The 18,892-nt window shown below is 26.6% G+C and overlaps 1 protein-coding gene and 1 long non-coding RNA gene across 6 annotated transcripts; both read right to left on the bottom strand.

Moving 5' to 3' along the window:
- Positions 1-48: 48 nt before the first annotated feature.
- On the bottom strand, positions 49-18,501 carry LOC114130343 (glucose dehydrogenase [FAD, quinone]-like). 5 transcript variants are annotated; one of them, XM_050203088.1, is made up of 4 exons: positions 18,288-18,500; positions 13,382-14,080; positions 823-1,921; positions 538-695 (listed from the first exon to the last, which is right to left on the bottom strand). In XM_050203088.1, exons 1-4 carry the CDS (start codon positions 18,324-18,326, stop codon positions 673-675), a joined length of 1,860 nt encoding a protein of 619 aa, XP_050059045.1. In that variant the 5' UTR covers positions 18,327-18,500; the 3' UTR covers positions 538-672. The 5 variants fall into 5 exon arrangements, with proteins under 5 accessions (XP_050059044.1, XP_050059046.1, XP_050059045.1 ...); XM_050203091.1 differs by lacking the exon at positions 538-695 and having other exon boundaries at positions 1,018-1,158; positions 1,223-1,921; positions 18,288-18,501; XM_050203087.1 differs by having other exon boundaries at positions 49-1,921.
- LOC126550819 (uncharacterized) lies at positions 6,316-8,921 on the bottom strand. The gene is made up of 3 exons (XR_007604845.1): positions 7,699-8,921; positions 7,468-7,616; positions 6,316-7,308 (listed from the first exon to the last, which is right to left on the bottom strand). It is a non-coding gene; the product is annotated as an uncharacterized LOC126550819 (long non-coding RNA).
- Positions 18,502-18,892: the final 391 nt, after the last annotated feature.

Below are 18,892 nucleotides of genomic sequence, written 5' to 3'. Positions count from 1 at the left end.
ATAATAACTAAAACAGTACTCGTATATAGGGTATTAATAAATTGAAGATAATTTAAATTTCTCTATTAAAATTTATTAAAATAGGTATATCTACTAATGAAAATAAATTCATATATATATTTAAAGAATATAATATTTAAAGCTTTCCATAACATTCTTTTATTATATCACTACCTTTTTCCCCAATCATAATTGCAGCTGCATTAGTGTTTACAGAAACAATTTTCGGCATAATTGAGCTATCTATCAACCGCAATCCAATTATTCCTTTCACTCTTAATTTAGTATCAACAACAGAACAAGGATCATGTTTTGAACCCATTCTGCAAGAACCAACGACATGATAAAAAGGAGCTGCTAAGTTCTGAATGACACAAATCCAATAATCTCGAGTGTCCCAAACATAATCAGCACAATTTGGTAATTTCAACTCTTCTAATACAAGCCCAGCATCTATAAAATGTTTAGTTTTAGATAATTTTACAATAAATTCAATACCCTTTAATAAAGTTTCTATTTCTTCCTCGTGAGTTAAATAATCTAAAATAATGCTCGGATCATCTAATGGATTAACTGATTTTAATTTAATCCGACCGGTACTTAATGGTTGTAAAATAATTGGTGCCATAACTATAATATCACTTAATAAATTTAATTCATCGTATACATTTGTTACTTCTTTAGAATATCCAAACCTGTTGGTAAACAAATTTATTTTATTCGGTAAAGAGTTTGTTGCGTTAAATGGGACCCTGAATTTTATAATTTGCAAATCAGGGTACACTAAATCGTCATTAGATTTATAAAATGTCATAAGCTTACTAAGGCCAAGTGTTGGTGTATTTTTTAAAAATAAGCTCATTTCTTTTTTCAACAAGTCGCTACTTTCTTTTTTTATGTCCTCAATCGGTCTACATTTACGATCTGTAAATACTAATGCTGGAAGTGACATATGATCTTGTAAGTTTAAACCGACTGGTAGGTCATTAATGACATGAATATCGTGTTCGTTTAAATGTTCTCTTGGTCCGATTCCGGAAAGCATAAGAAGTTGTGGACTTTTTATAGGTCCAGCACACAATACCACTTCGTTCGTACAAAAAACTGATTTAATTTCACCTGACGAACATTTGAATTCTACTCCTACTGCTACACCATCTACAATTATAATTTTAGTAACAATAGTATTTTTTGCTACATATAGATTGGAACGATTACTTACTGGCATTAAAAACGCTTTTAATGTACTACACCGTCGGCCATTACGAGTGGTCGAATCAGAATCACTATATCCTATAACTGGTTCTTTACTATTGTAATCACTCACTCTAATTAAATGTATAGACTGCTCCGCTTCAGTGATAACCGTATAAGCTGGATCGAATGTTGTTAATGGTGTCACAGTCAACATTCCTCCTACTGAATGGACTTCTGGGTCAAGTCTACTTAAATCTACAAAGTCTTCTGATTTTTTAAAATATGGTAAAACATCTTCATAGTCCCATCCGTAACAACCATACTTATATTTCCATTGTCTAAAATCTTCTACAGTACCTCGCAGGTATATCATTCCATTGATTGTAGACGATCCACCTAACACAAGACCTCTTGATATAATACATCTCTCGTCTTCCATTCCTTTAAAAAATAAAGGGTTTTGTTCCGAAAAAAATGTCCAATCATATTTTGTCCTCAGATTATAGTTCCATAAAAGTGGGTTTTCGGTTGATTCTGGTGGATCACCTCCAGCTTCTAATAGTAAGACATTCCATTCGGGTATTTCACTTAAACGAGCAGCTACCGTTGCGCCAGCACTTCCACCTCCGACCACTATAAAATTAAATGTTACTTGCGTAGGGTCTTCACATAACGTACATGCATAATCAGATGGATAAATAATTGCATGGTATCCGTGTAATACCTAAAAACAAGAAATATTTACATTAAGATTAAAAATGAATAGAATAATATTTATATTCGTTCTCCATTTCAATAAACTCAATAATTAATATGAATTGTCAATGTATATCTATTGTAGTATTATATTTTTTCTTTTGTACTCAGATTTTTTTAAATAAACTTTTACACACATACCATATAAAACACAGTAACTGCAATTGTTTTAGTATTCATAATAAAAAGTTAATTTGAAAAATATTGTCATCTTCCGTGTAGGTACATTTTATAAAGATTAGCGTTATGATTAATATGTTAACATGATTTTAACTATTATATTATTATATTGATATTAAATGAGTGTCTACCATCAAATCATTATTTATTATTAATATAGTTATTTCACTTTTAACATATGTGTTTAATATTTGTCATAATGTTTTATGTTTGTATTTGCTTATTTACGATACAGAAAAATAAAGTTAGATTTTACGATTATGCAGTTTTTAGATAGGTATATATATTTTTTAGGAACATCAAACAACAACAAATACTAAATATTTTATATACTACAACTTACAAGATTTATTTAGATTCATATTTTACGAATTATTGTGATATTGTTATTTTTTTTAGAAAAACTGTACTAAATTTTCAAATGTTAGATCCATGCAATATTCGTATTAAAAATGTATACATTTTAAATCATTTAATTTTTTGCGAAATTTTATTAAAATACTAACGTCTAACGCTCATAAAAATTACAGTAAATTAATGCATAACTTTATTTTTTAATTCTAGCATTAAAAACGTATAAAAAATGGGAAACTTCATAGATAAGTGCATAAATGAATACTGTTTTGATAAATAATAATACTGAATAGCAAATTTTACAAATACTAATACATAATTATAATTTTAGTAACAATAGTATTTTTTGCTACATATAGATTGGAACGATTACTTACTGGCATTAAAAACGCTTTTAATGTACTACACCGACGGCCATTACGAGTAGTTGAATCAAAATTACCGTATCCTATATCTGGTCCTTTTCTATTTAAATCATTCACTTCAATTAAATGTATAGACTGCTCTGCTTCAGCGATAACCGTATAAACTGGATCGAATGTTAGGTCTAAAAATTACTTCATTAGTCATTTCAATAATAAACTTTTGACTAGCGTAAAATGTACTTATTATTTTCTTACCATAAACTGATGGTTTTAGTGAATCCAAATGTAATTAAATCTTATCATTAGTAGGTAGATGTTATTATATAATTTTTTTAACCAAAATGTTCAAGTAAATGTTTTTTATAATTTTTAAAGGCTGTATTTGAAATTGAGTCTATTAAGTGTAAAGGAAAGTATTTCGAATGTTTATATGAAAAAACTATAGATAATATGCTCATATTTATTATTTATTTAATGGTATAATACTATAATCAGGGCTGGCCGCTGGGCAAGATACCTCAAACAAAGTATCCAAATACAAGACACAAAATATTTTAATATTTTTTAAAGATACTAGGTACATGTATCTGAAATATACAGAAGATATAAGATACTTTATACAAGTGTTTATTTATTTTTTTACCTTATAGAATACAATTTTCCCACGTTACATTTTATTAGGTATTAATTACTTTTATTACACTGTAACTTATGTAATAATATTATATTATATATTTATATGTTTTATGTTAAATAAGGTATATGTATTTATTATTTATCTTTTATACCTACATTAAAATTCATATTTATTGAATCATAAGAATTTATAACCATAGAAAATGTGCCATCTAAACATTTTAGAAAATTAACTAATATATTATTTTGGTTATCCGTGTTTTTTATAATAGATTTTTACAAATATTTAAACAATGCACAAAAAATCGTCGGACGTCCTTACACAAACACCGCGTAGATGCGCATAATACGCCTGAGTCAAATAGAAAATATGAACAGTCGGCGTCCGACGACCAACGAAATCTTATTGCTGATATGTTATCACCAGATACCAGTTACATTGATTTAAGTTAGATTATGTAACATTGTTAATTACTAATTACATATTGGAAAAACTTTTATATAAATAAAGAATAATTTTTGAATGTATCTAGTATCTTAATCATAAAATGATATAAGATACCTACAATTATACAAATCAAAAAATTATTTATATACATGATACAGGTGAGGATAAAATTATGTATCTCGATTCAAATTAAAATTATTTTAAATTATTTCGGATACATATCTAATATCTAGTATCTAAAATATAGCCCAGTCCTGACTATAATATAATATGATACCTACTATAATTATTCTATAATATAATTCCTCTATTTTATTATTATAAATTGTTAGTACCTAACATAAAATATTTTTGTAGATAATACATTGTATGTGAAGTAAAAATTGAATATAATCTATTAAAAAGCTACTATTAAAAAAAAAACAAATTGTGTACGTTAAAACCCCTTTTACAAACATAATGAAATCACTTTTTTTTTCAAATCATTAATTTATTCATTTAATATAAATATTAGATACATACTATAAAAAATATGGCAACTGCAATAATTTTAACGTTCATAATTACAATTTTAAAAAAATTTAATAAAACTGTGTATAAAGGAGAGTTAAAAATTACTATCGCATACATATTTTAAAAAGGTTTTCAAGTGTTGTACGTATACAAAAAAACGTCATTTAATATGACATATTTATAGTATATTCTAAATAGATTGAAACAACAAAAATTTAAATATAGCTTAAACTATACTATATACCCAATGTAATATCAATATTATATAATGTATCAGTTTATATTTTATTAGTCATAACTCATAGTTATCCATTTTACACGTCGACATGTGTTCAACAGTTAAATAAGATTTTATGTCTGTAGGTACCAATTTGTTTATTTATGATTATGTAATATGTATGCTCTTTAAATATAGTTATTTTAGGAACAGTTAAAAACTCTCAAATCACATTTATTTTTGTGAAAATCGTAGAAAATAATTTACCAGGGTACTAGTTACAATGTTTCACTCGAGGTGTGAGTGCTGTGAGTAAATAATTAAGTATTTTTAGTATTAAGTAATTTTTAAATATTAGAATAATAAACATTAAATAAAACTTTAAATCCTAATTTAAACTAAATTGTTTATCATTACTTTAAAATATTATGCAAACCGTTCCATTCCGTTTATGAACACTTTTCACTTTTTGGTAAAACTATAAAAAGTTAACATTGTGTTTGGATTTCATATCCAACATAGTTTTGAATGATCAATATTTAATACTATAACTTACATTAATATACTATTGAGAGTGATAGTGGTATCTTAGGGGTAGTCACTAGTCAATATGTTAAACTATTCTTAAGAATAATTGGTATACATATCGCTGACAACAAAAGCATATAAACACCAAATACATAAATATAGATTAGTGCAGGGGTCGGCAACCCGCGACTCGTGAAGCGATTTTATGCGGCCCACGATTACAATATTTATAATTAATGTAAAAATATGGAATACCACATTATGTATTTATGTTAGTTGATAAACTGTAAATAAAATAAAGTGTATGGCCCGTGAAAATTTTTATTTTTATTTTTTGGCCCCTGACACCAAAAAGGTTGCCGATCCCCTGGATTAGTGTAACAATATGTGGTGACTTCGACAATGGAAACCCTTAAAACGTACCACTTATCTATTGTATATAGGCGTTAAGATTTCACAATTCTGGCTTGAAGATCCTGTGATCTAGTTTGCGCAACTCGAAGCACAATAATTATAGCTAACTTAACTTAAGATTTCACCAAATAGTATTATGCTATTTCACAACTCGACGGTTAGATCGAATAAAAACCGAATTAATCGAAACAACGTCACAGTATACCTCCATATATCGTATTATTATATTTATATAGGATATCAGAGAACGTAACGCCATTTGTATTTATAAAATGTTTGAAAATTTGATACTATTTATTATACAACAGTGATTTTTTAACTTATAATTAAGTATAATATATATCTTTATATGTTTCAAAAATATAGTAACAATTTTTTAAATATCATGAAGATTCTAAATTTTTTTAAGTGGGAAGATTAAAAATTGTATAAAAATGTTTTACATAATTTATACATATTACATGTTTCGTAATATATAATAATAGAATATTAAGTTGTAAATAATATACCATAATATTTATTCTTAACTAACATTTTACTATTGTTGTATGATATAGTGAAAACTCACAAGTACCTAGTTCGATATTGAAGCAAATGAGCTGAATCGATAAAAATTGAATAATAAAAAGACAAATAAATAATTTAAAAATATAATTTGACATAAATTAAAATTTACTAATAACTTAATATAACATAATATTCGTGATTATTTTGATTTTCTAGTAAATTAAATTATAATATTTATGTTTTCTTCGTCAAAACTCCCTATAAAATTCAATTATTATACCAATTTATTTTCCTTAGATTATTATCGAAGCTACGTTAATATTTACAGAAACAATTTTCATACTTGTAAATGTATTAATTTTATTTGGAAAAGTATTCATGGAAGTATACGGAATTCAGAAATTTATAATTTGTAAATTGGGATCGATTTTGATCAAATCATTATAGGCATTCGGATATTCCCTGTTACTTATTATTTATTAGTAATTGTAGAGTATAGACTGATTACCAAACTGGGGGGCGTGTACACGTTGTTGGGGAGGCGCAAGCAGTTATTACAAAATACAGTTTTTATTTAATTATTACTATTATTAATATTTTATACTAATTTATTACTATAATATTTCACCTTAATTGATTGTTACATTTTATTATTTACTATTATATATATTTCATAATTATTATCATCAATAAAGAAGTTGTCATTCCGAATATTTTATAGTTTATTTGTAAAGTACACCAAAAGAGGTGATCAATTTTTTTCAATTTATAAGAGGGGCGCGAGATTTTTGAAAATCTACAAAGAGGGGCGTAGAATAGAAGAGGTTGGAAACCACTGGACTATAGTATAGTTTTTTCACAAATGGCATGTCAAAATGTGATTAAAAGTTGTCAAATAGGAGTACTTATGCCTGTATACTCGATTATTTACACAGTGGCGTATTTAAATGCAGACATTACGTAGGTAGGCACGTGCCTACAGTGGAAAATTTTTCAAGGATAAACGTTCGCTACGAACGGTCTTCAAAACGTTTCACATTGGTTAAATCTGGTTACCGTGGTTAGGTAACACAGCACTAAATTTAAAATTTAAATATTTTATTCTTATCATCTCCTTATCAGTATTCTTACACAATTATAATGGTATGCCGTGCTCACGAAAAATGTCGAGGTAGATCCAACAACACGGGTACCTGCAAGCACCGATCAATCAGAGCAAAGAATTTTTATGTAAGTACACGCGTAGATACGTTTTATAGGTTTTCTGTTTTTGTAAAATAATATGTTATATACTTATACTATAAATAATATTAAAGTATAACAGCTAATAGACAATAGCTAAAATAACTTACCCCAACAGCCAAAAGGATATTTATATTTTATAATTTCTTATCGCCGTTTATCGGGATTCGAGAATATTTAAGGCTTCGAATTTCAAAGAAATTGTTACCGTTGGTTTTATCGAATGTCGATTCAGTCGCATTGCTCACGTCTGTACGATCTGTACGTATATAAAACAATATAATTATAAATTTTATAATACACATATAAATCGTTTTCGTATTTTAAATTAATAATATTACCTTATTATATAATTTATTTGTTATTTTTCTATCCTTAATTCTTTTTGATCATGAGTAAAAAACAGTTGTCCCCACTTAACCAATATAAAAAAAAAATGCTTAATTAAGAAGTGATAATCTGCAAATTATTTGAGATCAAACACACAATTTTAAGTAAAGTTTTTCTACTTCTTGTAGTATAGTAGCAGTACTCCAGTGACTGGTTGCAGTAATACAGTAATAATAATAACATTAAAGATATTTATGTGAAGCAAACGGATGCTCAGGTTAGTGATAGTGAAACAACAATTAGTGGAACAAATGCAGTTTAGTTCCCCCTGGCCAATTTGATTTTTTTATCGAAACTTATGTAACTTGATGAGTTAGGAACGATAGTGCAATCAGAATTTTTTGCTTGGACTTAGTTTCGGAGTTATGGCGTTTGGAAATTAGAAATTTTGCGTTTGCGTTTTTTATGCATAACCAATATACGTAGGTATACTCTGTAATTTCCCATGCTTTTCATAATTTTCTATACTTATTAGGTATTTTAACCTATTTAAAACTATGGTGCAATTAGAATTTATCAAAAATAATTAAGAATAATAACAGAATAAAACTCGTCAATTTTTTTTTGTGGGACTACATTATTTTTTATGCGAAAATTAAAATTATAGAGCAGTGATTCCCATGTTGTAACTCACTTGCTGTGCTGCTCTCGGATAAAAAAAAAACGAAAATATCCCTCGACATGTCGTGTACTCGTGTAAAATACCTTGGGTTAGCCTCAGAGATAAAAAAAAGTGCAAAAATTACAAAAAACGTTTAACTTCTAATAATGGCTTATATAGCCATTGGCTTTTTTAGGGTGCCCAATAAAGTAGAAATATAATTAATAATATTTCGTTTTTTTTTTTTTTTGTAATTTTGTAAAATAATTTTGAAAACTTTACCATTTTTTTCATGCTATAAAAATACCAAATCATTATATTAAACACTTCTTCGTGTTGAAATGATGTTTAATCTACAACAGTATTTTAAAGTAACATAAATAAATTATAATGCCAAACTTGAGGTCCTCCACGTGACATTATAAAGCAATATTCCACGCATTCGTATGAACGTAAAACCGTAAACTTTAGAAACCTATATCTTCAAAAGTAAGTTCAAGCAACAAATTCTGGTTGCACCATCGTTCTTAACTCGTCGAGTTAAGTCTTAGATATGTCCTCAAAACAGCTTTTTCTGTAGAACGACTCTTATGTTTTATATGTACAAGTTTGTAGAATGTATTTTGTTTTAAATTATTATTTATTAATTAAATGGTAAAACTTTTAAGAAATTATGTTTTAGTATTTAAATAAAATTTGATCAGTTTTTAAATATTTAATAATTATTTGCAGATACATATTTTATGCGCGTATAAAAATTCATTACATAATAAATAATTATACAGAGAAAAATTCCTAATAAATGTGTTGTTTATTATAATTGGTAGAATGGTAGATATGTATTTATATTTAGATAAATAAATATAATTTGTCCATAATAATAATAATTTTAAAAACTAACATTTAATAATTTTAAGCACAAAATACATATTTTAAATACTATAGCAATTAATAATTTTAGGTATAATAATTTAGTATAATATTTTTTACTTACAACAGTTTTTATTTACAACTATTTACTAATTTTTTAGGGGTTGAGGACTGAGGAGTTCAACCCCCCCCCCCCCGTAAATTAATAGTTGTGTAATTTATTTGTATCATTCTTCGATAAATGTTGATTATTGTAATTTTTTTTATGAACCCCCCTCCGAAATTTTTTTGGCTGTAGTTAATTTGCACCAAAATTGACCCAAAATATTTATAACACGTGTAATTTGCACCATTTTTTTTTAAATGCGTTTGTAATTTGCACCAAAATAAAGATATGTAATATGCACCATCATCAGGTAGTAAGAAATAGAAATTGTAATTTTCACCAAAAGTAAAATTTTTTATTTTTTCTATAATATTACAAACTTACAAGTTTTTATATCCTAGTATAAATTTAGCTTAGTTTTATTTATAAAATAGCTGAGCTTATACACATATTGTTGTAAGTTTATATAAAATCGTATTATTAAGAATATAAAAAAGTTAGCCAATTAAAAAATTATATGTAAAATTAAAGTCATATTATTATGAATATAAAAAAAATTAGACAATTAAAAAAATTATATGTAATTACCAAATAAGACGAAAAATCCCGAAAAATTATTGTCATTCGTGTCCATCTAGTCTCGACGTTTACGAAGATGCCGAGGAATAATCGAATATTTCAAAATCGAATACTCGATAATCGAACAAACAAATAATCATTTTAGTGCATATTACCAATTCTATTTTCGACTACCAGCAGTTGTACAAATTACATATCTTTAATTTAGTGCAAATTACAAACTCCCATTTTTTTTGTGTACGTGCTTGCATATAACTATATATCGACATAATACAAAGCAAATCAAAACTAACTTGTACTGAGAGCTAGATTCTTAAACCAAAAAAATTAAGAAATTAATATTTTATGATACCAATGACAAAAAGTATGCGAACTCTTATTTTTAAAATTTAAATAATTTTTCGATAAATACGTTAAATTGAACGATGTTAAGATAAAATAGATTTTATTTAGATTTGGAACAATTCAAGATAACATTTTAGTTTAGAAAATAATAAAATAAATATGATACCAACTAATTATTGTAAATAACATTTAAATGGTAAAATAAAAATATTAAAGCATATTTTTAAAATTAAATCCATTGTCTGAGTCGATTCAAATCACTATCGATTTTATTATATTTTAATTGACACGCGCATCTACTCACTATTGACGACCGACAACACACACCCACTCACTCAAAATGCACATTATTATTTTATTATACTATGTAAATCTTGTACAAGGCAGCACAATAACGGTACCAGCGGTACCGCTGCCGCCGTAAAATAGTATCGCTCTACATTATACCGTACCTATATTATTATCTTTAATAAGTTGTCTTTCATATAGACGCCGTGGCGCCTCGTCTTGGGTATGAATCAACGAACTTTAATGTTTTATTCACTTATATAATATTGTCTAATCTAAAGTGTTAACTAGTTATTGTTAAATTCTGTAGTCACGAATTACACCTTTATTCATATATATAATATATATATAATATATATACATACCTAACCTAACTTATGGCGTGAATCGCAATATTTTGTGTAATATCATTTTAATCGTTCTGATCTCAAATATCTTATCAATCATCATATTTATTTATGACAATCACAAACCCTCATAATTTGTGTTTATTTTTCTTATTTTTTTTTGAAAATTTGGTGTTTGAATTATATTTATTATTATTCTATTTACTGATATATCAGTTGTACCAAACAGTCAACGTCAAATTGTTATTTTTACTTATTAGAGATTTTTTTATCTGTTAGGCTAGAAGGACCATAACATTCATATATATATATACAAATAAGTGTGTTTGATAACTATATATATAATAATGTATATGTATGTATAGAATTTTACATTATTTTATATTTAATTATTATACAACATATTTATTATATAAAACTTGTGTTACCTTTTTATTTATTATTTATGAGAATACAAACACCAGACCGTAATTGACCGGGAACCCGGATCACTGCCAACATCACACAATAAACACATAACACACACATCACATCGGTTGTAAATAATAGATATACGGCGTGCATAAGTATATATATGTAGCCGGGCTCACAATTTATTATTATCAGTTACCGGCTCGCAAATCCATGTAAAAAAAAAATACAAAAATAAACATTAAGAATTGTAATTAGATTTAAATATAATTATTTATTGTCTAATGAGGATAATTTGTTTAAATAATAATTTAATGACAAATCAAAGTCACTTAGGTATATAAAAAAAAATATTTTAGTTATTTAGTAAATATTTCTGTGTCCTAATACAGTAGATTCTCGTTATTTTGAAACTCAAGGGAAACAGAAAAAAGTTCGAGATATCGAGTTTTATTAAAAAATTTAAAAATAATTTTACAAATAATACGAATGTATAAAATACTCAATACATAATACTAGAATATTTAAATAATGGAAATGACTGAATAACTGGATAAAATTACTATTTTAAAAAAAATTCTCTCTTTAAAGTTTGCTTAATATTTCTTTCTGTTTGACACTATACGTCTTTCAAAATAGATAATACAGAAAAATCCTTCTCTTCCATAGGTACCTGTAGTAGTCTCAACAAAATTCCGTAATGTTTTAAAAGCATGTTTAACTACCTATTGAACGGTAACTTCAAAAGTAACATCCTCTTTATTTTGTGGTTCAACTTCACTATCGCTGAGATTAATGAAGGGAAAAATAATATTTGTATACTCGAAATAACGAAAAACGATTAATTTTATATCCAGTTATCGAGTGAAAAACGCTATAAAGTGTTATGGTAGTTTTAAGGGAAATCCATTATAATTCGAGATAGCGACTTTCGACATAATAAGAATCTACTGTACATAAAATTAAAATGTATGTTAATAATTATATTTATGCTTTATTTATCAAAGCTTTCCGTAACAATCTTTTATTATATCACTTCCTTTTTCCCCAATCATTATTGCAGCGGCATTAATGTTTACAGAAACAATTTTCGGCATAATAGAGCTATCTATCAACCGCAATCCAATTATTCCTTTCACTCTTAATTTAGGGTCAACAACAGTAAAAGGATCATCTTCTGGACCCATTCTGCAAGAACTAGCAACATGATAAAAAGGAGCTGCTAAGTTCTGAATGACACAAATCCAATAATCTCGAGTGCCCCAAACATAATCAGCACAATTTGGTAATTTCAACTCTTCTAATACAAGCCCAGCATCTTTAAAATGTTTAGTTTTAGATAATTTTACAATAAATTCAATACCCTTTAATAAAGTTTCTACTTCTTCCTCGTGAGTTAAATAATCTAAAATAATGCTCGGATCATCAAATGGATTTACTGATTTTAACTTAATTCGCCCAGTGCTTAATGGTTGTAATATAATTGGTGCCATAACTATAATGTCACTTAATAAGTTTAATTCATCGTATAAATTTGTCACTTCTTTAGAATATCCAAACATGTTTGTAAACAGATTTAATTTATTCGGTAAACTGTTTGTTGCGTTAAATGGGACCCTGAATTTTATAATTTGTAAATCGGGGTACACTAAATCGTCTTTAGATTTATAAAATGTCATAAGCTTACTAAGACCAAGTGTTGATATATTTTTCGAGTACAGGCTCATTTCTTTTTTCAACAAGTCGCTACTTTCATTTTTTATGTCCTCAATCGGTCTACATTTACGATCTGTAAATACTAATGCTGGAAGTGACATATGATCTTGTAAGTTTAAACCGACTGGTAGGTCATTAATGACATGAATATCGTGTTCGTTTAAATGTTCTCTTGGTCCGATTCCGGAAAGCATAAGAAGTTGTGGACTTTTTATAGGTCCAGCACACAACACCACTTCGTTTGTACAAAAAACTGATTTAATTTCACCTGACGAACATTTGAATTCTACTCCTACTGCTACACCATCTACAATTATAATTTTAGTAACAATAGTATTTTTTGCTACATAAAGATTGGAACGATTACTTACTGGCATTAAAAACGCTTTTAATGTACTACACCGACGGCCATTACGAGTGGTCGAATCAAAATTACCGTATCCGATAACTGGTGCTTTTCTATTGAAATCATTCACTTCAATTAAATGTATAGACTGCTCTGCTTCAGCGATAACCGTATAAGCTGGATCGAATGTTGTTAATGGTGTCACAGTCAACATTCCTCCTACTGAATGGACTTCTGGGTCAAGTCTACTTAAATCTACAAAGTCTTCTGATTTTTTAAAATATGGTAAAACATCTTCATAGTCCCATCCGTAACAACCATACTTATTTTTCCATTGTCTAAAGTCTTCTACAGTACCTCGCAAGTATATCATTGCATTAATTGACGACGATCCACTTAACATAAGACCTCTTGATATAATACATCTCTCGTCTTCCATTCCTTTAAAAAATAAAGGGTTTTGTTCCGAAAAAAATGTCCAATCATATTTTGTCCTCAGATTATGGTTCCATAAAAGTGGGTTTTCGGTTGATTCTGGTGGATCACCTCCAGCTTCTAATAGTAAGACATTCCATTCGGGTATTTCACTTAAACGAGCAGCTACCGTTGCGCCAGCACTTCCACCTCCGACCACTATAAAATTAAATGTTACTTGCGTAGGGTCTTCACATAACGTACATGCATAATCAGATGGATAAATAATTGCATGGTATCCTTGTAATACCTAAATATAAGAAATATTTACATTAAGATTAAAAATGAATTGAATAATATTTATATTTATGTATTATACTATTTATATTCGTTGTTAATTTCAATAAACTCAATAATTAATGTGAATTGTCAATGTATATGTTGAATCATTCAATGTTATAATTTTTATTTTTATTTTGTACCTACTCAGATTCTTTTAAATACCTAAACTTTTATACACATACCATAAAAACACAGTTACTGCGATTGTTTTAGTAATCATAATAAAAAGTTAATTTGAAATCAATACACATAAAAATTATATATTACTATTATACATATTAATTTTTTTTTAATTTGAGAATAATATTGCCATCTTTCGTGTACATTTTATAAAGATTAACGTTATGATTAATATGTTAACATGATTTTAACTATTATATTATTATATTGATATTAAATGAGTGTCTACCATCAAATCATTATTTATTATTAATATAGTTATTTCACTTTTAACATATGTGTTTAATATTTGTCATAATGTTTTATGTTTGTATTTGCTTTTTTACGATACAGAAAAATAAAGTTAGATATTACGATTATGCAGTTTTTAGATAGGTATATATATTTTTTAGGAACATCAAACAACAACAAATACTAAATATTTTATATACTACAACTAACAAGATTTATTTAGATTCATATTTTACGGATTATTGTGATATTATTATTTTTTTTTAGAAAAACTGTACTAAATTTTCAAATGTTAGATCCATGCAATATTCGTATTAAAAATGAATACATTTTAAATCATTAAATTTTTTGTGAAATTTTATTGAAATACTAACGTCTATCGCTCATAAAAATTACAGTAGATTAACGCATAACTTTATTTTTTATATCTAGCATTAAAAACGTATAAAAAATAGGAAACTTCTTGGATAGGTGCATAAATGAATACTGTTTTAATAAAAAATAATACTGAATAGCGAATTCTAACTAGTAACTAATACATAATTTATTTATAGAACTAATATTATATACATTGGTATAAAGATAAAAAGAAACTGCAAGGTGAAATAACAGGTGTTTAGACTCTGCTCTTAAGATTCATTAATGATTCATTTTGCAAGTATTAAAATGTAAAATGTACAATAGTTGATTATGAATTGTAAAAAGTATTAAAAACTATATTACTATAAGTTAATTCTAAGAACACGTATCATAAAATAGCAAAAGAATTTCATAGTATAAATTTAATATTTAATATCTTAAAATAAACCAAAAATGTTATTTAATATAGTAAAATTAATAGTAATACTATCAAATATTAACAATAAAGTGATAAACACCAAATTCCCCACGAATAATGTTTTTAAATTATAATATTTAATAAAATAATCAACATAATTATTGATCGTTTACATAAGTAATTTAGATGAAATTTTAACTTAAAATGTGTACCTATAAAATATAATCGTTGATATTATAAATTATTTTGATTTTGTGGTTTTAATAAAATCTTCTTATGAGAAATTCTGTATTCAATTTTTAAAATTAGATATATTTCAATTTAAAACTGAAATATAAAACAAAAATTGAAAATTCGTACTTCAAAAATTATCAAAATACTAATAGAAAATAACCACTCTCAAAATTAAAAATATTTATCGGTACATCGTCAAAAAAAAAAGTATACCTCATTGTAAAATCAATACATTCGTTTCTCCACTTAGAATATTAAACGTACATTTTAAAAATTAAAATTCATTATAAATATATTTAATTCTGTAAATTAAAAATAACTAAAAAAGTCCTCGTATATAGGGTAGGTTGGAAGAATTGGGGATAACTTAAAACTCTCTATTAAAATGTATTATAATAGGTATTTCAACAAATGAAAATTAATTCATACATGTATATTTGAAGAACTTTGTAAAAATAATAAAATTATGAAGGTTATAACTTAGATTTTGTTGTGTTAAATTTAAGATTGGTAGGTATTTTTCAGATCAAGTAAATAATAAAACACGCAAAATAGTCAGTTATTAATAACATAAAAATAATATATTTTTTTTCAATATACAATAATGCAAATGTTTAATACACATCAAAACAATGAAATTATTATTGTAAATAAATGTTATTTATAAATAGTTAAAAAAATTATGATTTTTACCATTTTATAATAGATAGGTACATTAAATTACGACAATTGTAAATTTAATATTTATTATCAAAGCTTTCCATAATATTCTTTTATTATATCACTTCCTTTTTCCCCAATCATTATTGTAGCTGCGTTTGTGTTTGCAGAAACAATTTTAGGCATAATTGAGCTATCTATCAATCGTAATCCAATTATTCCTTTCACTTTTAAATAAGGGTCAACAACTGTAAAAGGATCATCTTCTGGACCCATTCTGCAAGAACCAACAACATGATAAAAAGGAGCTGCTAAGTTCTGAATGACACAAATCCAATAATCTCGAGTGTCCCAAACATAATCAGCACAATTTGGTAATTTCAACTCTTCTAATACAAGCCCAGCATCTTTAAAATGTTTAGTTTTAGATAATTTTACAATAAATTCAATACCCTTTAATAAAGTTTCTATTTCTTCCTCGTGAGCTAAATAATCTAAAATAATGCTCGGATCATCTAACGGATTAACTGATTTTAATTTAATCCGACCAGTACTTAATGGTTGTAAAATAATTGGTGTCATAAGTATTATGTCACTTAACAAGTTTAATTCATCGAATAGATTTGTCACTTCTTTAGTATATCCAAACATGTTTGTAAATAAATTTATTTTGTTTGGTAAAGTGTTTGTTGTGTTATACGGAATTCTAAAATTTATTATTTGTAAATCAGCATATTCAAAATCATCATTTGATTTATAATAAGTCATAAGGTTAGTTAGACCAAGTGTTGGTGTATTTTTTGAAAATAGGCTCATTTCTTTTTTCAACAAGTCGCTACTTTCTTTTTTTATGTCCTCAATCGGTCTACATTTACGATCTGTAAATACTAATGCTGGAAGTGACATATGATCCTGTAAGTTTAAACCGACTGGTAGGTCATTAATGACATGAATATCGTGTTCGTTTAAATGTTCTCTTGGTCCGATTCCAGAAAGCATAAGAAGTTGTGGACTTTTTATAGGTCCAGCACACAATACCACTTCGTTTGTACAAAAAACTGATTTAATTTCACCTGACGAACATTTGAATTCTACTCCTACTGCTACACCATCTACAATTATAATTTTAGTAACAATAGTATTTTTTGCCACATAAAGATTGGAACGATTGCTCGCTGGCATTAAAAACGCTTTTAATGTACTACACCGACGGCCATTACGAGTAGTTGAATCAAAATTGCCATAACCGACAGCTGGTTCTATTATATTCAAATCTTCCAATTTATTTACATTAAATAATTCCTGAGCTTCAGCAATAACCTTATAAGCTTGATCGTGTGTTTTTAATGGTGTCACAGTCAACATTCCTCCTACTGAATGAACGTCTGGGTCAAGTCTACTTAAATCTACAAAATCTTCTGATTTTTTAAAATATGGTAAAACATCTTTAAAGCTCCATCCATGACAACCGTAGTTATATTTCCATTGGTTGAAATCTCTTACAAAACCGCGCAAGTACACCATTGCGTTAATTGAAGAAGATCCACTTAACATAAGACCTCTTGATATAATACATCTCTCGTCTTCCATTCCTTTAAAAAATAAAGGGTTCTTCTCCGAAAAAAATGCCCAATCATATTTTGTCCTCAGATTATGGCTCCATAAAAATGGGTTTTCGGAAAGTTCTGGTGGATCATCTCCAGCTTCTAATAGTAAGACATTCCATTCGGGTATTTCACTTAAACGAGCAGCTACCGTTGCGCCAGCACTTCCACCTCCGACCACTATAAAATTAAATGTTACTTGCGTAGGGTCTTCACATAACGTACATGCATAATCAGATGGATAAATAATTGCATGGTATCCGTGTAATACCTAAAAACAAGAAATATTTACATTAAGATTAAAAATGAATTGAATAATATTTATATTAATTATGTATTATACTATTTATATTCGTTGTTAATTTCAATAAACTCAATAATTAATGTGAATTGTCAATGTATATGTTGAATCATTCAATGTTATAATTTTTATTTTTATTTTGTACCTACTCAGATTCTTTTAAATACCTAAACTTTTATACACATACCATATAAAACACAGTTACTGCGATTGTTTTAGTATTCATAATAAAAAGTTAATTTGAAATCGATACACATAAAAGTTATATATTACTATTATACCTACACATTAATTTTTTTTTAATTTGAGAATAATATTGCCATCTTCCGTGTACATTTTATAAAGATTAACGTTATGATTAATATGTTAACATGATTTAAACTATTATATTATTATATTGATTTTAAATGAGGGTTTACCATCAAATCATTATATTCGTTACTAATTTCACATGTGACATATGTTTAATATTTGTCATAATATTTCATGTTTGTATTTTTTTATTTACGATTCAGAATAATACAGTTAGGTTTTAGACGGTTTTACCATCAGGTTTTTAATTTTTAGATAGGTGTATATTTTTTTAGGAACATCAAACAAAAAAAATACTAAATATTTTATATGTTACAACTTACAAGATAAACACAATTATTTTAAAGTAGGAATATAATATATTGATATGTTTCAAAACTTTAAAATCTTACATAGTATAATTTTCTATATATTTGGTTTTTATAAATTCACCAATTTGCTAAACATTAATAACTGTCACGAAAAACAATTAAATAAATA

The sequence above is a fragment of the Aphis gossypii genome, chromosome 3, assembly GCF_020184175.1.
Source record: "Aphis gossypii isolate Hap1 chromosome 3, ASM2018417v2, whole genome shotgun sequence".
NCBI classification, from domain to species: domain Eukaryota; kingdom Metazoa; phylum Arthropoda; class Insecta; order Hemiptera; family Aphididae; genus Aphis; species Aphis gossypii.
The sequence above is the reverse complement of the archived record's forward strand: the minus strand, read 5'-3'. Positions and strand labels throughout refer to the sequence as shown.